Raw genomic sequence first — 23,993 nt, 5'->3', positions numbered from 1 at the left:
CCAAAACAGAACTATCTTAATAATATTCCAATAATGTTAAAATGTTTTAAAATTATGTGGCATTCATAATTCCTAGTAATACCAAATTTACAACTACATATTTTATAACCACCACCACCATCAAGAAGAATTTATTTATTTTTAAAACTATGGCCAACTTCCAGCTAATCACTCCTACACAACTGTCATAAAAAGGATAGCAACTGCATTATGAGCAGCTACTTAAGACAATATCCTAATGGTGATTTAATTGAAATAATATTAAGTTACAAAAGCTATGATTCAGGAACAAAGTTAGCAATATGAACTTATGGAGGAAATCAGACTTTATGGATGTGGGGAAAAAATACAATATAGTAAAAAAAAAAAAAATCACAGAATTGATAAATCCTTCAATTAACCAAAAGCAAAATCCTAGAATTAGATGTCAAGCAAAGCATTTTACCAATATTTGGCTCACTTTTCTAATATTTATGTATCTATGTACAGATATCAAATATCTGTGTATATATATATGTGTATGTGTATATATATATATATATATATATATATATATATATATATAAAGTGTGTGTACATACATATGCATGTACATTTATAGCTGTTGCAGTTAAATGATGTAGTAGATAAGAGTACCTGGCCTGGAATCAGAAAGACCCATCCTCCTGAGTTCAAGTCTGGCCTCAGATAGAACTATATGACCCCGGGGCAAGTCACTTAATTCTGTTTACTTTAGTTCCTCTTCTGTAAAATGAACTGGAGAAGGAAATGGCAAACCACTTTTGCCAAGTACCTTTGCCAAGAAAACCCCAAATGGGATCAGGAAGAGTCAAACAAGACTGAAATGACTAAACAACAACATATGTATAATTTCAATGATTTTAAGACTAGTTAGGGCTGAATATTAAAATATGAGGAAAGTCAACTTACAAAACATGGGAATTATCTTTTACATTATAAAAAGAATTATTTGCTTTTTTAATGAATCACGAAGGACTCCTTTAAATTATAAGATACTCTGATACATTTAAAAACCCAGGAACACTGATAAACTTTAAATATCATGTTATACTATCAACAGAAAATCAACCATCAATGAAGAAGAAACACCTCTGAATTCATCAATCTTAGGGAAAATACTGAATTGCATAAATGAAAACATGGTGATATATCTATTGCATATACTGAGATCCTCTTTTACAGGTGACTACATGTAAACTGTCCTTGCCTAAAAAAAATTCAAAGTTTGATCCTTTTAAAAATAATTTTTTTCATTAAGAGTTGCAGAATGTGGCACTTAGAAGCACAACTGAGAAATTCTCATGGAATTTCTCAAAGAACCCCTTTATGACAAGGGTAATGGATAGAATACATTCAGAACTGCTGGTTATCTGAGAGTAACTGATTTATACAATGTCTAGAGCAGAGGTGTCATGGCTTACATGTCAAAATTGCAGAGATTCTTCTCTATTTGAGTTCAACAGCACTGGTCTAGAAGAGAAAAGTCTTTCTGCTTAAATTTCCTGCACAAGTACAGGCAAGGCCAGATCAAAAGGATAACAGATTTCAGCTAGAAGGGATCTTAAAAGTCATCTTGTTCAACTTCCTCATTTCATAAATGAGGACCAGACAGATTAGTGACTTGCCCAAGGTCATACAGGTAGTATGTGTGTGTGTGTTCATCCTTCGTTGCCAAAGACCACACCATCAGAGAAATGATGCCATGACTTGCACTTGACTTTGTTTTGAGTGAGGGAGGGCTATGCAGGTCAAAAGCCTCACTTCTCCTCCAGAGCCATCTGAATCCAGTGACCAGATAGTCATCAGGATGACTGGAGATGACTCAGGATGAGGCAAGTGGGGTTAAGTGACTTGCCCAAGGTCACACAGCTAGTGAGTGTCAAGTGTCTATAAGCATAAGAGGCAAAATATGAAATCATGTCTCTGGATTCCAGAACACAAAGCATTTCCACTATACCAAGCTGTTTTGTTTTAATTGAGGGGTGTGAGTGGGGTGACAAATTAGGGAGGCAGGGGAGATACTTTACATAAGTATAAAAAGCAATATAGACCAGTGGTGTCAAACTCAAATATTGCCTTAGAAAACCACAAATTCATATGTTTCACTGTATTTTTACTTAATTTAAAAAACAGTTCCCAATTACATTTTGATCTGGTTCAGGCCATAATGGAGAGTTCTGCAGACTGTATAATATCATCTAGCCCTAAGTGTGACACCTCTGAGAGAGACCATCAAAACCACAGAAGTGGGAGTAAGAAAAGTAAACAAAGAAAACTGGAGGAAATGGAATACTTTTAGTTCTTCATTGAGTTACATATTTTAGAATTTTTAAGCCATATACCCCAAATGTTTCCCATACTCAGTACATTTGAAAAAAAATCTCTCTTCTCTTCCACAACCACATATATGTACATATATAGACAAATACTTAGATTGCCTTCCATTCCCATCCTGAATTTTCTACATCATTGTACCATGAGGAGAGCTAGTACTGTGAATGAGATTTTACCAAAGAAATGATTAATGATCAAAGTAAAAGGGCATAAACACAAAATCTTAGAATTCATGACACACAGAGAAAGAAATAGAAAGCAAGTTCAGGTGTGCATCATAAACTTATGGGAGAAGAACTTCAATGTCGAAGAAAGGATAATTAAAATCCCAGGGAAGGTATGCTTAATGGAAATTGAGGCTCTCAAAACTCAACTATTGGTAATACAAACTAGTCTGAAGGAAAAAAGATGAAGTTGTTTAAAAAGACAAAAGTAGTCATAAATCAGAATTCCTAATGCGTGATTTTAAAAACCAGATTTTAAAATATAAAGACAAAAGAGGAGATAAAGGAGGACAAATGCAAGAAAGAGAGCTGCCACACAATGAATGCTAAGGATGACAAGGACAGGATCACTAGTTGAACTGTAAATATTTTTGCATCAGTTTTCACCACAAAGGAGAATGATCATCAGACTTCATTATTTTTTTTTCCTTCTGTCTTACAACACAACCCTGATCTTTGAGCTCACCACAACCATCAATCTCCTAACTCTCAGTTCTTTCCCAGGCCTTCACCCCTACAATGCCTACATTCTTCTCTCTTTCATAATTTGACCCTTTTTGGTGTTCAACTTCACACCATCTTCAATGCTCCAGACTCCTCTCTCTTTAACCCAAACTGATCATGTCTTGCTATGTAAGTTTCAACCTTCAACTAACAGCCTTCACTCCTATATGGGTATATCTGCTGCTAAACCTAGATGGCAAAAATCACAAAATCATGACTGGGAGGCTGCAGCAAGGCAATTATTTTGCATGTCCAAATCAATTCACCATCTCACTCACTGTGGTAACTTTTCCAAACATTTTCATCTCTCCTCAAGCTTTCCACGTAATTTTCTCCTATCACACAAGTCATCTAAGAGTAATGGGTATCTCATGTTTTACTGAAAAAATTAAGGCCATTTGCCAAAAGCAATCTTATTCTCCCCATCTCACACTACTCAAATGTCTTCAGCCATCCTTTCCTCCTTCACCCCTGTCTCACATGGAGGGTAGCCCCTCTCCTTGTCAAGGCTAACCCTTCCACATGCACAAGTGAACCAATTTCATCCTCTCTTTACTAGGAAACCAGCCCCTAAATCATGCCCACTCTCTTACTAATCTTTAATCTCTACCTATCTAGTGACAACTTCCCTCCTGCCTACAAACATATCAATGTTCCTCTCATTCTAAAGAAACTCTCACGTGATCCATCCATCCCTGCTAGCTATCATCCTCTATCTCCCCTTCTTCACTTATGCTTCCTGGTTTCCATTAGCTCAATTTTTACCTTTACTTGTTCATTTTCCTAGTTAGTAGAGCCTTCTACACTGAAATTAACTTCCACTATCTTAAATGTACATGGCTATTTGCATGTCTCCTTTATTTGCATGTAAGCCTCTTCAAGGCAGAGAACATTTTTGTTCTTCTTTGTATCCCCAACAAAAGGGATAAAAAGCACAATGCCTGGAACCTAATACGCACTTAATAAATGTTTTTTGATTAACAGAACTTAGAAGGGAATGTTTTCTTGTTCAAACTCATGATTTTATCTGTGCATGAGTAACTCTGCATAGAACCTCCCTCACTGATTCAGATGAGTCACTTGTCAGCAGTTGATAGTCATAGAGCACTGCCTACAAGAATAAGGAGCTGTATGACTTGTCCTTATAGCATACAGCCCATAGCAAGAAGTCTGTCTCAGAAGCACAACTTAAACCCAAGATTACTTGATTCCAATACCAGTTCTACATCCACCACAACATGCCATATCTTATAGGCATGAAATTTAATGTGGATAAATGTAAAGACATATAATTATGTAAGAACAACTATACAAGCATAGGATGGAGGAAGCATGATTACATGATAGACAATCTTTATAATCCTTTAAGAAGTCACTATAATCTTCATTCAAGCATACTCTTCAAAGGTACAAATTGCAACCTAGCTCTATCTTCACAACCTATGCCATTCTTATTGATGTGCTTTCATAGATCCTTCAAAAAGGCTATATCTAACTCACCAGAGTCTGTTTCCTGGGTCTTTTAATATTCTGTGGATACTAGTTTATCAAGTCATGATATTGTCAGCTCTTCTATGTGTTCGTCCTTCATTGCAAAGAAGACCACGCCATCAGAGAAATGATGATATGATGTACACTTGACTTTGCTTTGAGTGAGGGAGGGCTGTGCAGGTCACCAGCCTCACTTCTCCTCCAAAGCCATCTGAATCCAGCAACCAGATATTCATCAGGATGACTGGAGATGACTCAGGATGAGGCAAGTGGGGTTAAGTGACTTGCCCAAGGTCACACAGCTAGTGAGTGTCAAGTGTCTGAGGTGAGATTTGAATTTAGGTCCTCCTGAATCCTGCACTGGTGCTCTATTCATTGCATCACCTAGCTGCCCCCAAAGCATAAACTATAAAGACATGGCACAAAGTCCCTGGAAGGAATGGAGTCAGAAAGAGCAATGGCATTTAGTAGACTATGCATTGTAATGAGAAGAGACAGACAAAATGTGAGAGTGACAAAGGCCATGTATGGCAAAGAATGCTAGACTGATCATAGACTTGTCCTCTCCAAGCTAAATATTCACATTCAACAACAGCAGTGGTCCCAAGGCAAGATAACTACCAGAAGACCTAATGTCAGCAGATTAGAGCACTTCTCTGAGCATGAACAGTTTGTTGCTAACTTGGAGGGAGAGGCAAGGCAACACACAGTTGGCAACAGTGGAGCAGCAAAAGAGTGGACCATTTTCAGATATTTGGTATACAGCACCACATTTACTCATATAGGCAAGAACAGTCAGAGACATCAAGACTTGTCTGACAAAAATGATGAGTAGATTCAGAAGCTGCTAAATGGAAAATGAAAACTCCACACAGTTTACCAGTAAGATAATCCATCTGTCTCTAAGAAAGCATGCACTTCAAGCGAAACTTAGAGAGATGCAGGATTCTTGGCTCAGTAACAAGGCAGATGAAATTCAGTTTTTTATTCTGAGTACAATCCAAAATGCTTTAATGATGCCCTGAAGGCTATTTATGGGCCAAAGACCTATGGTACATCTCAACTACTCTGAGATGATGGAGTCACACTGATTAGTGATAAAAACATGATACTGGAGAGATGAGTTGAACATTTCTATAGTGTTCTCAACAGACCCTCATCAGTCAATGTTGAAGCCACTGATCATTTACCTCAAGTTGAAGTAAATCCCTCTCTAACCAAACTTTCAACTGAGCAAGGGGTTTTGAAGGCCATTTGGTTCCTCTAGTATGGCAAAACACCTGGTGCTAATTCCATCCCAGCTCAGATTTACAAGACAGGTTTATATGGCAAGAAGAAGTTACACCCCAGGAGGTCAAGGATACCTCCACTGTCCATTCTTATTCAGTCATATGTTACATTTACATCACATCTTGCACGAAAACAATCTTTGGTAATAATGTGCTACAATCTGACCAGGAACGCTCACAATTCAATTCAGTGACAAAATTTTGAAATTTCAGGGATTGTGATGATGCTACATAATGTGTAGCTACACATAGCATTACTAGAAGAGTACTGCTAGTGATGGTATTTTTCTTCAAGAGCTACATTAATTATAGCAAAATGTCCAGAAAGAAGGAGATACTGATAGTTCCATTTTACACTAGTCTACTGAAATGAAACATTAAGTACTGTGTTCAGGTCTTTGTACCACATTTTAGGGAAGATACAAAGTTAATTAACCAGGATGATGAAGTGACTACTAATTGAAAAGAGCTGCCTGGAAAACAGCAAAGTTATCTAGTAGAAACTAGGTACAGACCAGCATCTCACAACACATAACAAAATAAGCTTCAAACAGGTACATACCTAAGAAATTAACATCATAAATAATAAGATAAAGAAATTATCTGTTATATCATATGTGTGTGTATGTGCAAACAATACATGCCCAGATTAGGGATAAAGAAGATCACAAAGCAAAATAGGCAAATTTTATTAAATAAAAATTTTTGCTAAAAAAAAACCTCAATTCAGCTAAAATTAGGAGAAGCAGGAAAATGATTAAAATCTTTGCAGTGAATTTCTCTAATAAAGAGAATTTGTAAGAATAAATAAATTCTCCAATAAATAAATGGTCAAAAGATATGAACATGCATTTTTCAGAGGAAGAAACAGCCATATGGGAAAAAGGTATCTAAATAATTAATAAGCACAGAAACATTAAACAACTCTGGGATACTACCTCACATCCATCTGATTGGCTAACCTGACAAAAAGGAAAATGACATGCTGGAAGGGCTATAAGAAAACAGCACATTAAGGCACTGTTGGTGGATCTGTGAACTGGTCTAAATATTCTGGAAAGCAATTTGAAACTATGCCCCAAAAAGCTATTAAACTGCATATACCCTCTGACTCAACACTATTGTTACTAGGTCTATAACCCAAAAGGGATCAAAGGAAGAAGATGCACATATACAAAAATGTTTAGGGTAGTTCTTTTTGTGGTGGTAAAGAAATGGAAACTGAGGGAAAACCTATCTTTTGAGGAATAGCTAAAGAAGTTATGGCAAATGAAGATTATGGAATATTATTGCACTATAAGAAATTATGAAGAAGATGGTTTCATAAAAATCTAGGAAGACTTGTATGAACTGATACAAAATGAAGTAAGCAGAACCAGGAACACAATTTATAAAATAACAACAATAACTGATAATGAACTCTGAAAGACTTAGCAACTCTGATCAACACGATGACAAACCACGATGCAAAGAACTCATGATAAAAACATGCTCTCCACCTAGAGAGATTATGGCCTCAAAACTACAAATGGAAGCATATTTTCTCTTGCTTTTTAAAACATGGCTAACATAAGCATTCATTTTACATGACTGTTCATATTTGTAATGGATTTTGTTTTTCTTTCCTTCTCAATGGATTTGGGGGAGAGAGAACAGAAAGGAAATTTTAAAGTGAAAATAAAATTTAATTAAAATTGGAGGGGGAAAAGCAAAAGCAATCTGATTAAACTAATTTCTGCTAAGGTTAAAAAAAAGGCAACAACTCAGGTTCTATTTCACACACATCAGATTGGCAAAATTGACCAAATTAAAAAAAAAAAATGACAAATGTTGGAGGAGCTATCAAAAAATAGGTACATTTACTTACTGCACTGTCGGTGGAACTGGGATCTAGTCCAACTATTCTGGAAAGCAATTTAGAACTATGTAAGCCCAATAAATTATTAAATTGCACATACTCTCTGGCCCTGTAATACCACAAACCACTACTAGATGTATAACACAAAAAGATCAAAGAAGAAAAGGGCCCATCTGCAGAAAAATATTTATAGTAGCTCCCTTTTCAATGACAAAGAATTGGAAACTGAGGGATGACCATCATTTGGGAACAGCTAAACAAATTATGATATGTAAATGAGATGGGATACTATTTTGCTACAAGAAAGGATAGAAAGGATGGTTCTACAGAAAACTGAGCACACTGGAAAGAACTGAAGCAAAGTGAAGTAAGTCGAAACAGGGGAACAATTTATATGATAACTACAACACTGCAAAGACAAAGAACTTTGAAAGTCTTAGAAACTGTTCAACACAATGAACATCCATGATTCCAAAAGACAGATATGCAACATACTACCCAGTTCTGACAGAGAGACATTATGCCTGGATTTGACCAATGCTGGAATTTGTTTTGTTTGATTATACATATTTGTAACTGGGGTTTTGTTTTTCTTTCTTAACAGAGGAAGGAGGGAGAGGAAGTGAATATTTGCTGATGGAAAAAAAAAGTTTAACTAAAATTTTCTTGTGGTACTTCAAAGCCAAAAAATATCATGCCTATTGCATATCTGCAAGTCTCATAATTTTTTTTGAAATATCTGGGCTATTTCACTGGAAATCTAACACCAACACAAAAACGAAACACTTTCTTCAACTTTATTTACTCAGAAAAAAAAAAAAGAATTTTTAAACCATCTTCCAATCAATACATGAAGCGCTACTGAAAAGATTCCATCGTTCAGAGGTGAAAATAAAACAAAATTAATACTAACCTATTCATATCCTCTGACCACTATGGGACATTTACCCCAAATAGTTCAGTCAAAAAAGTCCCATTTGTACTAAATATTCTAATAGCCTTTTGTTTTTGTTAAAGTAAGAGACTGGGGGAAAAGTGAGTATTTGCTGAGGAATGGCTGAATGAACTGTAACATAAAGGCAATGAAATTTTATGGAGGGAAAGGGGAAAGTAATAAGCATTTATATAGGGCCTACTATGTATCATGCTAAGTACTTAACAAATACCATCCCACTGGATCAGATTTGATGAAATTGGGCTATAAGCAACAATAATTATTTCAAATTTAAAGCAGGATAGAAGGACTGATATAAGAACTGATAACAGAAGAAAAGACAAGATAACTGCTGAAAATGACTGGAACAATGACATAATCAGGAAAAAGCACACCTGCATACTTCCTAATTTATTCAGATTTACCTGACAAGGATAATGACTTTTGGACTGAAGAAAACAGAAGAAAGAGCTACTTGGGTACTGATACACAAAACACGTAAGAATCAAGTCAATTGGCCAAGATGAGCAACTTAAACAACTAGCAAATGTGAAAGGAAACACTGTTGGTGACAGAAAAATCCCAGAGAACAGAAGAGGATAGCACAGGATAAAAGAAAAGTCAAAATTACTGATTTTCCAAAAAAGGGAGACGAAAGAAATCTTTCTTCAAGCTACCTATACAGCCTGTTTCCCCTCCCTATCAGCAAAGGACCTTGCCTCACAACTTATCAAGTAATTGGAGGAATTCAAATGTGAGCTCCCTTTCCCCCCAATTCCATATGTGAAATTTTCCCAACATAAACAATCTCTATTTTCTTCCCCTTTCAAGTCTCAGGAAAGAGATGGCCTTTTTTCTTGACAAGGACAACAACCCCTGTACCTGTAGCCTTGATCTCTTCTAAGAATTTTTTAATAATCTCTTTTCTCTTCCTGCATTTCAATCTTTATTCACTAGTGTTTTTTTAATGAAGCCTACAAACATACCTAGATTTTCCCATTCAAAAAAAAAAAAAAACCTTCACTAGATCCTCCCATCCCATAAGCTATCATTCCAAATGTATCCCTTTCACAGACTAGAAAAAACATCTATACTCACTCATACATATATCTATACTTACGGCCTCTACTTCCTCACCTTCCATCTACATCCTAACCCATAACAATATGGTTTTCCACCACTCTACAATTATTTCTGAAATAATAGATCTAATACTGCTTTCTCAGGATTATGTTTCAAATCAGGGCAACAATCATTCAATAAACATACCAGGTACAGACTCTGGGAACCTCCTTGAACTGTCCTTGAAGCTTCCCACTTAATTTGGCTTTTGATCCCCAAATCTGTTACCCTAAACCTAACTTGGTGCTCTATTGTCTGTTGCCTCTAGATTTCCCCTCCTGATTCCCATCCCAGTCCTCCACTGTCTGTTATATCCCGATTGCTTCCAATAGTTTCTCACCCTTGATCACATCAGAATGCCACACTCCACATTCTGACCTGTAGTCACCCCAGTCCCATTAAGATCCTCCTTGGATTTCCCCTCAAGAGCCTAAACCCCTAAACCCTCCTAAATCCCTCCTCCCATCACCCCAGAATACTACACCACCCCCAGATCTCTCCTACAGTGTTTCTGTATATAAGATCCTTCTTGTCTCCATGAAGGTGCTCAGATTCAACCTAGCTCAGATTCTATCTAGTCCACTGAAGTGTCACAAATGGTGAGGTTTCTTAAGGGTCAATCCAATATGGCAAATCTTTAATATAAACTTTGTTTTATTTTGGCTGAAAGAAGGTTTGGGTCGAATTCATTCAGGCAGGACCCGAGGTCAGTATTTTGAGGTCCAAAGCACCCCAAACCTCAACATTATGGTTCCTTGACCTCAACATACCTACTATGTGATAGCCACTGTGCCAAGCCCTAAAGATACAAAGAAAGGTAAATAATACTCATTGCTTTCAAGATCACAGTCTAACTGGGGAAATAACATCCAATTTCTTGACCTCTGCTATATTTAACACTATTGACCTTCCTCTCTCTCTCCAAGATATTTTCTCTTGCCTGAGTTTACATGACACTGCCCTTTCTTCATTTTCCTCCAACTGCTAAGTTATCACTGATGTCAGACCACCTATGCAAGACTATACTCCCAGGACTCATTCGTGGGCCTTTTTCTCTTCCTTCTCTTGGTTATTTGATTAGCTCCCACAAGTTTAATTATCACCAGGAGACTTCCAATCTATCTATACATATATATACACTGCCCTACTCTTTCTCCTTAGCTCTAGCCTAAATAACCAAATATCTACCTACTGACAGCTCCACCACTCAAATTCATCAAGTCCAAAACTGAACTCATTATATTTCTTACTAAATCCATCCTTCCTAATAACTTCCTTATTTCTGTGAAGGGCATCACTGTCCTTTTAATTATGGATGTTTGCAACTTTGCAATTATCTTCAACAATTCCCTTTCCCCTCACCCAAAACTTCCCTCCTCCCTGCCCCAACAGCTAATAAATTGCTAAGTCTTATTTGTTCCATCTCCAAAACCTCTCATATCCACCCCTATTTTTTACTCACTCCCTACTTCTAATGGCGTCAAAAAGCATTCATTATGCACCTACCAGGCACTAGGTACTGTGCTAAGTGCTGGTCACCCATCCTCTTCCTCAGCCCATCTGGACAACAGCCCCCCTTTTGCAACACTGTTTGGCCTCAGTACTGTCTAAAGTGCCATGAAGCATGAACCATTCTTGAGACTTTAAAAATACTCTCTTGCAGTTAGAATTATACTGCCACTGAGAAGGAAAATGGATAGAAGTTTCCTACATAATGATCTTTGTCAAGCTCTCTCAGAATCCTGTTCTCAGAAAAGATTTTAAGATGCTCATAGCTAGAGCTGTCCCACAAAGGGGTAACGGGGGTTAACTGGATATTTTGGGTAACCCCTTTCTTATGACCCCCTCCTCTCTGTGGCCTCCATTCCCACCAAATTTGGATCCTGACTCAAAATAAAGGGCAGCAATTCTTAGCATGTATTTTATTAATGAGTCTGCTCCAGATATTAGGAGAAAACTGCAGAAAATGGCAATGGGACCCCAAACAACTCAGGCTCATTACTGGAGATAACCTTTGGAGTCTTTAACAACAGAGACCTAGTTGCAGCAGAGGAAACAGAACTCAGGGAAAGTGCTAGAGACAAAGAATATGCTCAATTCTTGGCTGTTGCCATGGCCAGGAAAAGACCCAGGGAGGAAGCCCAGCAATTTGGACAGTGGAGAAACCTGTTTTAGATGCCACAAGGAGGGTCACTGGTCCAAGGAGTGCTCCTCCAGGGCGCCCCTCAGAGGGAGCCCCAGGAACCAACACCTGTGGAACTATGACCATGTGACCGGAAGAGACACTGGAGGAAGGATTGTCCCCAAGGTTGGAAAAGTGGTGGAGCTGCCTGCCAGTACCCTGTGCTCCAGTCTACTCAAGACTCAGAATGATGGAGGAGCCTGGGGGCTTGGCAGCACTCCCACTTTCTCCACCTGGACAAAAATCAAGGCTGAAGGTAAGGTTTCCTACTGGCTAAGCTCTCTGTTTTAACTAACTACTCTTTCCCTACCTGCCCCTCAACCTGTAGGGTCGTGGCCATCAAAGAGGAAATTAAGGGATGTCTCCAGACATACCCCCTCCCCTGTCTATTGAAGGATCTGTTGTTTAAACACTCCTTCCTTATGATCTCCTCTTGCCCTGCCCCCTTGTTGGGAAAGGACCTGATGCTGAAATTGGTGAGTTGATTTTCTCTAGTCAAACCTCCTATCTCCCTTTTCCCTCTGTTCACCACATCTCCCTATGTTCATTTTAAAGTGTAGGAGACAGTTCGGGCCAATTGTTTGGGATCCGGGAATTTCTGGGCAAGCTACTTTGGCCACCCCAGCAGTTGTTTGCCTTCAAGATCCTAAAGTGTTTCCTCATAGCAGTCAATAACTAATTAAGGCCAAAGCCTGGGAGGCACTGCAACCATTAATTACTCAAGGCCCTGACTCAGACCAGGCTAAAGCTTTCGAGACTTTGAAAACTAAACCTAATCTAGAAAAACCTTTCACTCTGTATGCTGATGAAAGGAGGGGACAGGCTTTGGGAGTCTTAACCCATACCTCAGGACATCACCCCAGACCAGTTAATGTTTTTTTACTCAAAATATGTTTTCCATGTTCTACATGCCCATGGAGCAATTTGGAAATAAAGGGGATATCTGACAGTAAAAAACTCCCCTATCAAACATGCCCTTTTATGTTGTGGCTTTGCCATAGTCATCTTTAATTCTCTCCAGAGAAACTGCCTTTTATGCCTGCGAAATTTTCTTTTCTCTATACTCCTTTTGATCCTTGTTTGCTTAACCTCCTTGCCAGGTTTGTCTTTTTCAGAGTGCAAGCCATCAACTTTCAGATGACAACTCAGGCTATGTACCCCTTGAACAGGATCCATTGAGGCAAGAACAGCTCTACTCCCCTTGCCAGCAGGAAGCAGTTTCAGAAGCTGAGACTTTTGCCCCTTACCTCAAAAGAATTTGGGTCCCATTTCTTTGAGGGGGGAATGATGAGGTACAGACTCTGGGAATCCCCTTGAGCTCTTCTTGAAGCTTCCCACTTAATCCAGTTTTTCATACCCAAACCTGTTACCCCTGGCCTAGTCTGTCAGTTGTCTCTGGATTGTCTCCACTTGCTTCTTACCCCAGCCCTCCATTGTCTTGCTACCTCCTGATTGCTTCCAACTGTTTCCTACCCTAGATCAGTTATCCCAGTTCCATCAAGACTACTTGGCCACCTCTGGATCTTGCCCATAGTCTTTCTGTATATAAGCTCACTCTTGCCTCATGAAGGTCCTCAGATTCAATCTAGCTCTGATTCTATCAGGCCAGCTTGTTAATAAAAGCGTCACAAATGGTCAAGCTTCTTAAGAGTCAGTCCAATATGGCGAATCTATGTTTTTTAATTTATTTATTTTTAGTTTTCAACATTCATTTCCACAAAATTTTGAGTTCCAAATTTTCTCCCCATCTCTCCTCTCCTCCCACCCCACAATGCCTTACATTCTGATAACCCCTTCCCTCAATATGCCCTCCCTTCTGTCACACCCCTCCCTTCCTTATCCTGATCTCCTCTCTTTTCTTGTAGGACAAGATAGATTTCTACCTTCTATATTACTTGTATTTATTTCTCAGTTGTATGCAAAAACAATTCTCAATATTCGCTCCTAAAACTAAAACTGTGAAAGACTAACCATATTTCCCTCCATCCTATCCTGCTCATCTATTCTATTCTCTTTTGACCTTGTCCCTCCAAAAAAGTGTTTTCTTCTAACTACCCCCTCCTCCCATTTGCCCTCCCTTCTATCATCCCCCCACCCCACTTGTCCCCTACTTTGCTGTAGTGTAAGAAAGATTTTCATACCAAACTGAGTGAGCATGTTATTCCCTTCTTAAGCCAAATGTGAAAAGTAAGCTTCACTTTTTCCCTCTCACCTCCTCCCTTTTCTCCTCCATTGAAAGTTTTTTCTTGCCTCTTTTATGAGATAATTTGCTCCATTCCATTTCTCCCTTTCTCCTCCCAATATATTCCTCTCTCATCCCTTACTTTTATTTTTTTAGATATCATCCCTTCTTATTCAACTCACCCTGTGCTCTCTAAGTATATGTACATGTGTGTGTGTGTGTGTGTGTGTGTGTGTGTGTGTGTGTGTGTGTGTGTGTGATCCCTCCAACTACCCAAATACTGAAAAAAGTCTCAAGAGTTACAAATGTTATCTTTCCATGGAGGAATGTAAACAGTTCAACATTAGTAAGTCCCTTATGATTTCTCTTTCCTGTTTACCTTTTCATGCTTCTCTTGATTCTTGGGTTGGAAAGTCAAATTTTCCCTTCAGTTCTGGTCTTTTCATCAAGAATGCCTGAAAGTTCTCTATTTCATTGAATGACCATTTTTTCCCCTGAAGTAATATACTCAGTTTTGCTGGGTAGGAGATTCTTGGTTTTAATCACAGTTCCTTTGACTTCTGGAATATCCTATTCCAAGCCCTTCAATCCCTTAATGGAGAAGCTACCAGATTCTGTGTTATCCTGATTACATTTCCACAATACTCAAACTGTTTCTTTCTAGCTGTTTACAATATTTTCTACTTCACCTGGGAACTCTGAAATTTGGCCACAATATTCGTAGGAGTTTCTTTTCAGGTCTCTTTCAGGATGTAATTGGTGGATTCTTTCAATATTTATTTTGCCCTCTGGTTCTAGAATATCAGAGCAGTTTTCCTTGATAATGTCTAGACTCTTTTTTGGATCATGGCTTTCAGGTAGTTCCATCATTTTTAAATTGTCTCTCCTGGATCTATTTTCCAGGTCAGTTGTTTTTCCAATGAGATGTTTCACATTATCTTCTATTTTTTCAAACTTTTGGTTTTGTTTTCTAACTTCTTGGTTTATTTCATAGTCATTAGCTTCCCTAATTCTGCTTTTTAAAGCATTCGTCTCCTCGTTGGCTTTTTGGACCTTGTTTGCCAACTGAGTTAGCCTATTTTTAAAGGTGTTATTCTCGTTAGCATTTTTTTGGGTCTCCTTTAAGCAAGCTGTTGCCTCACTTTTCTTGCATCACTCTCATTTGTCTTCCCAACTTTTCCTCCACTTCTCTTACTTGATTGAGTCTAATTTTCTTCCCTTTTTTGTGCATTTTCCCAACCAGTTACTTGACTTTTGAGTCCTTTGTCAAGAGGAGGGCATACTCTTCAAGGGAGAGGAGTTTACTCCTCTCCTGGCCTGTGCACTGGTCTGGAAGCAACCAAAGACTTTTCTGCCCAGGACCTGGAAGTAGAATTCCCTCTCCACAACCACCTCCAGCTCCACCATCCTAGGGCCGCTCTCAGGCCTGAGATTCATATCAGCTGTTCAATTCCCCCAGGGGTTCCAGGCTGAGAGCTCCCAAAATGGACACTGCCACTGTAGTAGCAGCAGCCCTGAGTTCAGACCGTGATCCCTTCTGGATGAAGGAACTTTCTCATTGACCTTTGAAGTTGTCTGTGGCGTCCATGGGCCAAGCAATCTGGGAACTGCTGCTACTGGTGGCTCCCTGAAGCCCCACGGCCCAGGTTGGGCTGCATTCTGCTCGGCACAGTGGGATAGAGCCTCTGTCCTGGGCTGGAAATCTCTTTCATTCTGTCATTCTGTGACTTCTGCTGCTCTAGAATTCTAGTCATTTTTTACAAGTATTTTATGGGGTATGTGGGGGAGCTTCTACAAGTCCATTTTTCTACTCTGCCATCTTGGCTCTGCCCCCCCAATATGGTGAATCTTAAATAAACTTTGTTTTACTTTGGTTGAAAGAAGGTTTGAGTCGAATTCATTTGGCAAGACCCGGTGTATTGGTGTTTTAGGGTCCTGAGCACCCCAAACTTCACCATTATGGTTTCCTGACTTCATCATGTCCAATATAATCCATCCTCCACACAACTGCAGTATTGATATTTTTAAAGCACAAGTCTGAACTTATCTATCTACTGGTCAAAAACCTCTAGTGGCTCTGGTATAAAATATAAATTCCTCTTATTTGACTTTTAAAACATACATCACATTTGGCTTCAATTTATAATTCCAGATTGATCTTGTATCCTAAACACAGTCTATTCAACATATGTGGAATACTTTCCCTCCTCATCTCCATGTCTTAGAATCTCTATCTCCACTTCAAGGCTCAGTTCAGATGCCACTTTCTATACAAGGCCTTTCCTGATTCCCTCAGTTGTTAGCATGTCATCCTCCTCTTCTCAAAACTGCTTTGTATAAATTTTGTGTTCACTTATTCATGCACATATGGTCTCTTATCCATAGCAGATCATAAGTTTCTTGAGGGCAAAGACTGTTTTAATTTTTCTCTTTGAATAACTACCATATACATAGGTAACATTATTGTTATAACAACCCCAAAAACAGCAACACCAAATAGCCAACATTTATTACAAACTTTAGCGCTTGCAAAGTGCTTTACAGGGTTTCTTGAATTTTTTCCACTCAAGACCCGTTTTTAGTATTAATTAGCATTGCATGGCCTGAGGGCATGTGAAGGAAGTGATAAGTGGGTATGCTATGTACAAGGCAGCAGTGAGGTTTGCCAGATGCAACTCAGGACAAGTGCTACCAGAAGCACCTCAGATTCATTACATATTTGATTAATTAATTAATTTTTGGTGGTTGTATGTTCAGAAACCTTTTACTATTGTCAAATTTTTCATGACCCCATGGGGTCACAACCCACAATTTGAGAAGTGCTGCTTCATCAAATCTATCTCACTTGATCCTCACTACAACCCTGGGAAGCACATTTTACTATTACACTCATTTTGCATTTGAGGAAACTGAGGGAGACAGAAATTAAGTGACTTGTCCAGGGACACAAAGCTGTTAAGTGTCAGGGAGTGAATTTCAATTTAAATCTTTCAGACTCCAAACCCAGACCACTATTCACAGTACCACCTAGCTGCCTATAAATGCTTGTTTAATTGAACTTGAATTTTCTAACTAAAACATTTTTGTTCCTTATGTTCCTTTCATCAAATGTGATTGCATTGCAAAAATAAAAACTAATATGAATGTCTTAGGAAACCTACTTCACAGCATTTAAGTCCAATGTGGCATACAGGTAATATAAGCATTTCATTCGTTCTGTTGTTTCCAAATTGTGAGGAACCATGTACTGAGCAAAGATGCGTTCAACAAGCAACCTGTAATGGAATAAAAAGCAATGGTCACATAAGTTTTGCACACAGGATTTTTAAAAGGTAGTACAAGGTATACATGAAATAAGTTATAAATAACTGCAAAAGGAATTATGGAGATTATTTCATATTTGTTTCCATCATGGGTAAAGTTCTGGCAATAGGTTAAAAAATACTAGACACTATGAGAAAATTACTGTGCAGTGGCATGAAAAGTTTACAAAATCTATGTATAAGAACTTTTTTTTAACATGAAAAACTGCAAAGCTTGTTAAGGAAATAATCAATACATAACAAACCATAAGCGGTACTTTTCCATATCTCAGAAGATTGACAATTAGGAAAGGTCTTCACTTCTGCATTAAAGTAAGGCCAACTGTTTCTGTTAAAAGCAATAAGGTTGCTAACAGCACTCTTTATGACTATTATTACTGGTTTCAAATTATTCAGTTTGTCATTAACATAGCCCAACCTTGATTTTGAAGACAAATTCATATCAAACAGGTTGGTATGTATTCTTATTAAATGTTTAGAGACCAAAGGATTCTTTTTTCTCTTCTGAATCTCACAAGACAAAAAAACAATCAAAACTAAAAAATCTAAGATCCTTATGAAACACAGTTTGACAAAAAAATAACTTAAAAGAAGACAGAGACTAAGTAACCCTTGCTTCCAAAAATTATTCCACTAAGAAATGAGGCACAATTTTATTTTTTAAAATGAAGATAAAAACCATACCTTGCCCTCAAGTGGTTTGTAGAAAAATCATTATGGAGAGGTCACTACTGAAATTGCAGCAATGTTAGGCCTAATCAGCAATAATCTTTGTTCTACACTAATCTGAGAGTTGGGAAAGCTGCAAGCGTATTATCAAAGAAAGAAAACTAACAGGCTATAGAGATTTTTTTTAGAACACAGTCGTTTTTTCAAATTATTTCCTTATCACTGACAATAGCTATAATTTCCAATAGTCATGCAATCCAAGATTCTGACCACCGGGGTAAGTGTAGAAGAAAGAAGTACGACTACTGCTTTGAAGTCAAGTCCTAAATCTCAACAGTATTATCTGATGCTGCTAGGACAGAAAGGTTCCCACTCTTTTCTCTGTAGATCTCTAGTACTTGTAACACCATCACAGGATTTTAGGAATGTTCAGAACTACGCAGAACAGGAATACTTCCAGATTCAGATTACAACTAGATACTTTTGAAAGAGCTCTGTTTAAATCCTTCCAGGTAGATTCCCTATTTCGTTCCTCCATACATTTTTTAGTTTCAGACTTTTGTGGGCCTAAGGGAAACTACATCAGAAATCTGGAATAGGAACATATTATCAAGTCTATGAAGAAAATCTCAACTCTTTGCTATCCACTATTCCATATAACAACTTTCCAGTTAACCCTTAACAAAAAAGTTTGGAATTTAAAAATAAAATCTCATAGACTGTGGACTTAGTTAATTGGTTTTGATTTTCTCTCTCTAAAAATTAAAAAATAAATTTATACACAAGTATATATGTGATTTTGTTCACATGACACTGAGATCAACAGTCATTCTGAAAATCTCTATAATGAATCAGAAAAAAAAAAATTGATAATGCTCCAATGGCTCAAACCTACCGGTCATCAATACTGTTTTGATAATATATATGTAGCAATTTGTCCTTGATCCATGAAATTTGTTTTGCAGCTTCCTTTCCAGCCTCTGACTGTAACGAATATTTCTTGTAAATTTGGGCAAGTCCCATCATTGCTTCTTTTCTTACTCGCCACTTTAAAAAAAAACAAACCATATAGTCTTATTTTAAAAATAAATCACTTTTATTAAATAACTTTAGAAGCAGTCATTTTAAAATTATCTTCCCTTCACTTTATTAAAAAAAAAGCATCTCCTGATACACAAATTCTCTAAGAACAGATACTACACATGAACTTGCTAAACAACCAAATATGCCTACGAATATGCTCTCTCTATAAGAAAACACATATACGAAAAGTCTGTCAAAATTTATATTTGAATTTTGTTATATTTAATGGGGGAAGTTTTTAAGTTTCTGAATATCTATCATGATTTAAAGATGCAAAAATTAAGAATACAAATAAAAAGACAAATAATGTAGAACTGCTTTGCAAAACTTAACTTTATATTTTCCTGACAATTAAAAGTAGCTTAGGTACAAAGGTTTACTCCCTTAATACTAAAAATACGTAATTTCAACAGTACAAATAACTCCCCAGCAAAGTATCCCAAGCCCTGGGAGATAGCTTAAATGTATTCTGACAGGAAATATTATCACCCAGAAGCTAACCTTTCAATGAGGAAAATTCTAAACTTAGCTTGATTGATCTTTAGAACATCTACCCTTGGAACCATAGTTGAAATCTTTCCAAATTGAGATGAACTATCCACAATTAATATTTTCATGACATAACCTTTACGAACCTAAAGATCACATGAATTCCATGAGAAGGCACCATAATGGAAATGACAGGATTTCCGTACTGCAAGGAACCTTAAAAAACAACTAGTCCAATTCCCTCAATTTTGGCAAAGAGAAAATTCAAGCCAAAGAGGATAAGTAACTTTCCCCAGGTTACAAAGGGCCTTAGGGAATTGAGTTCATTAGCTTTACTAGATAAATCATCATCATCAACAAACATTTATGAATCACCTACAATGTGCCAGGTACTGTGCCTAAATGCTGAAATCATGACTAGTTTATCGTCTTTTCAGGTCTTAGAGTACTACAACCATTTCCAAATTGGCCTCTCTTATTTCCTCTCTCTTCTGTCTCCAAAATGTCCCTCACACAACTATCAAATTGATATTTCTCAAACACAAATCTGAAAAGTGTACCCTAACTCAAAAATCTTAAGTGGCAACTTACTGCCACTACAATAAAATGCAAACATCTCAAGCCTCTTTCAAACTACAGCTTCAGTGACTCCTTCTACTTAACATCTTTGCTCTTCTCTCTCTTCTGTTATTAATACTCAAACCCTTTTTAAATTATGTTATTATTTCCTCTTCACTTGCTAGTGCACATCATATCCCTCAGAACAATATAAACGCCTTGGGGTGAAGTGGAGATTTCCTTTTTTCTTTGTATCCTCAGCAAAGTGTTTTGCACACAATAAGCACTTAATATTTTAAAATTTTAAATGAAATGAAATCACAAATTTTCTGGATTATATTTTATACCACTTTTGTGCTCAAGTTATCATTGGTAATATGTTACTATCTATTATATCAAGTAAGCAGATCTTCATTCTCTTGGCAAACCAGACTTAGACTGTTTAGCTTGTGGTGTTTTCTATGATTTACTACATTCACAAAGCGAGAACTGAGAAAATACTGTTTAGAAAATTCATGTCCTTCACAGAGAACTTGAGATGCCTTATAAAAGACCTATGGAATCCCCTCATTTCAGTCCAGGCTGGACTCTTCCTCTTAGTCACTACTCATCTTCATTACTTATCCAAAGGATATGTAATGACACTGATCACAACATTCCACCATATTCTCTTGTTATTTTCACCTAAAAAAAATTATGAACTTAGAAAACATTTTAAAAACACTCATTATGAACTTAAGAAATAAAACAAGTATTTCCATAATAAAGTTGAATAGAAAAAGAGGACTACACCTGAAACTGCAGATCCATTATGTACAACTTGCTATTCCTTTCAAATATACAAAAGTTACCACGTGATGTTTTTTTCCCCCTTCTCTCCCTTCCTTTCCACCCTAGAGATGGCTACCAATTAGACACAAATGCGTGTATGTTTATTTCAGTTCTTTCTCTGGATGTGAACAGTATCTTCCATGTCACTCTTCATTATTTCATGCAACTCCTGCTTTCCTAAAACCACTGAGTTGATCATTTCTTACAGCAGAGTACTATTCCATCACAAACATGTATCACAATTTGTTTAGCCATTTCCCAATTAACAGGTATCCCTGCAATTTCCAGTTCTTTGCCAGGGAGCAGTTGCAAAAAATAAGATAATTCTTCTTCTTTAATGTCATTTTCACAGATAAAAATCACATCATTTTGCTAGAACAAGGACTTTGGTAGCAAGAATTTTCCTTTACCACTCTTCATTAGCCATGGTGTAGCAGGAGCAATTGTCAGACTACATCTCCACAGGCATTGCTTCCCAGGATGACAACTAGTAGCACTGAAGCTGTAAGCACTGTTATTCTCAGGGCTCTTTGGTTCAGGGTTCTGGACTATCTCCATCAGGGCCTAAGACAAGATGGTAGTCAAAATAGGTGGTTTGACTTGCCTAGAGCATGCTGCCTCCTGTCTTTCTTTCAGGCTGCTTCGTCACTTCAGTTAGGATAGCTTGCCTGCCCTCTGAGTTACAATTCACAGGGATGGCTGTTTCTTCTTCAGAGACGTTGCTACTCTGGATGATGGCTCTAAGAGCTGGTCTAGAAGCAGGACTGGTAGCATAGGAAGTGCTGCTGATTCCAGAGTTTTTGCATCTATCTGATGGTTGATAGCAGTTGGTCAGAAGTTGTTCCTGCTAATAATGAAGAAGGTCGGCACCCTCTCAACAATGATTTCTTCTCCTAATAATGGCTTTGGGGGCTGAGCTGGAAGTAGGTCTAAGGATAGGAGTGGGCATACTGCTCCTAGACTTCGTGGTACTGGGTGGTACCCATCAGGGTCTGAGGAGAGGTGGTGATCAAGGCAGTGATGGTGGTCATGTTGGTTTGAATTGTGGAGGGAAAGAGGAGCATTTCAAACAACTGGGACATGCCCAATGCTTACCATTTATTAAGACTAACTAATAGAGGTTACATGGTGGAGTGGAAAGAGAACTAGACCTGGAGTTAGGAAACCTACATTCAAATTTCACCTCAAACACAAACTTCTTGGAGTCTTAGAACCCCATCTATAAAAGTGAGGAAGTATTTGCACTATCTACCTTGAAGCAGTATTTTAAAGAAAGCAATTTTTAATCCTTAAAGCACTAATCAATATTATCTAGCGGTGTAATTTTGGGCAACCCATTTAACCTCTCTGAGATCCATTTTCCTCATCTGTAAAACTATAAAGATGAAACAGAAATACAGGGCTGGCAAATAACCTTGAAGGTCTCCTTGACCTCTAATTTTCTACATTCTATGATGTAAAACCTTTCCATTTTCTACACTGTACAACTATTTTACTTTTCTCTCCCTTCTTGTTTTTTTTCTGTCCTGCTACCTGCATTTTGGCCTTTTTGATCTTATCACTCCACTGAAATTGCTCTCTCTAAAATCATTGGTGTCTCTTAGTTAACAAATCCAATGGCCTTTTCTCATTTCTAATTTTCTTGACCTCTACTCAGCTTCTGATACCACTGATCAGTCTCTTCTCCTTGAAACTTTTTTGTCTTAGATGTTCAGGCATCACTCTCTCCTGGTTCTCCTCCTATATATATGACCACTCCTTCTCTATCTCCTTTATTGGATCCTAATCGAGATCAGGCTAAATAACTGTAGGTGTCCCTCAGCATTCTATCCTGGGCCCTTCTTCTCCCTCTACTCTTCTTCACTTGGTGATCTCATCAGCTCCCATAAACTTAATTAACCATCTCCATGCTGACAATTCTCAAATCTACCTTTCCTGCCCTAATATCTCTGCTGACCACTGTATTGTTAATGTATTTTTGCTTAATTTGAAGATCTTTCCCACCCATCAATGGGCCCATGTAACCTGCTTAAATCACATGGATGCCTAAGTCACATGTGGTGGGAGAAGCTTGCTGAATGGGTAGAACAGGAAGGGCAGAACAGAGCTAGGAGGAAGTTGGTGAGACCAATTAGAGCAAAGGAAAGAGGACACAGGCAGGCAGACAACTAGGATTGTGAGTGTTTGCTTGTGGGAAGGGCCCAGCAGGGTGAGGAAGGTCTGGGAATGGCTTTGTCCCCTGCAGGGCTAATGTGTATAGACTTCTTAGTTACTATGATGGATTTAGCTTTCTGGTGTTGGGATTCAGCTTTCTGGTGTCTAAATAAATGTTTTTCTTCTGCTTTCTATATGGAGAATCTGTTACATTTGTGATTCAGAACTACACTGGTATATTCATCATCACCATCAATGCTGTGAATATTGCCTTGGTAATACAACCTCCAATATCACCTCTCTAACTCCCTTTAATATATCTTAATATGTTCAAAACAGAACTTATTTTTCCCTCTAAAACCTCCTTACCTCCCACATTCCCTATTGTCAAGAGCAACATTATCCTCCCAGTCCCTCAGTCTTGAAATCTAGGAGTCATCCTGGATTCCTCACTATCTCTCACCCTCCAAATCCAATCTATGGCTAAGGCTTTGCAACATCTCTTGAATATGCCCCCTTCCCTCCTCTGATACTGTAACCACTCTGGTGCAGGCCCTAATCACCTCAAACCTGGACTACTGCAATAGTCTGCTAGTAGGTTGGCCTGCCTCAGTCTCTCCCCACTTCGAACACTCCACGTTCAGCAACTAAAGTCAATGTCCTAAAAGGCAGGTTCTTTCACGTCACATACACTCCTCAAGCCCATCCAAAATTGATAAATTCCAGTGGTTTCTTACTGCCCTTC

General features: G+C 38.0%; 1 protein-coding gene across 6 annotated transcripts in view; it reads right to left on the bottom strand.

Moving 5' to 3' along the window:
* Positions 1-23,993, bottom strand: part of PDS5B (PDS5 cohesin associated factor B) — a 232,424-nt gene that overhangs the window by 99,932 nt on the left and 108,499 nt on the right. For all 6 annotated transcript variants that reach the window (XR_011967607.1, XM_072611890.1, XM_072611888.1 and 3 more), the window contains 2 exons: positions 19,029-19,180; positions 17,303-17,416 (listed from right to left, as the gene is read on the bottom strand). Coding sequence is in view for 5 of the 6 variants with exons in the window: in XM_072611890.1 (XP_072467991.1) it covers positions 17,303-17,416; positions 19,029-19,180 (266 nt within the window). In the remaining variant the exon portion in view is untranslated. The remainder of the gene's footprint in view (positions 1-17,302; positions 17,417-19,028; positions 19,181-23,993) is intronic.

The sequence above is a fragment of the Notamacropus eugenii genome, chromosome 5, assembly GCF_028372415.1.
Source record: "Notamacropus eugenii isolate mMacEug1 chromosome 5, mMacEug1.pri_v2, whole genome shotgun sequence".
NCBI lineage: Eukaryota > Metazoa > Chordata > Mammalia > Diprotodontia > Macropodidae > Notamacropus > Notamacropus eugenii.
Note: the sequence above shows the minus strand (reverse complement) of the source record. Positions and strands in the feature narration are given on the sequence as shown.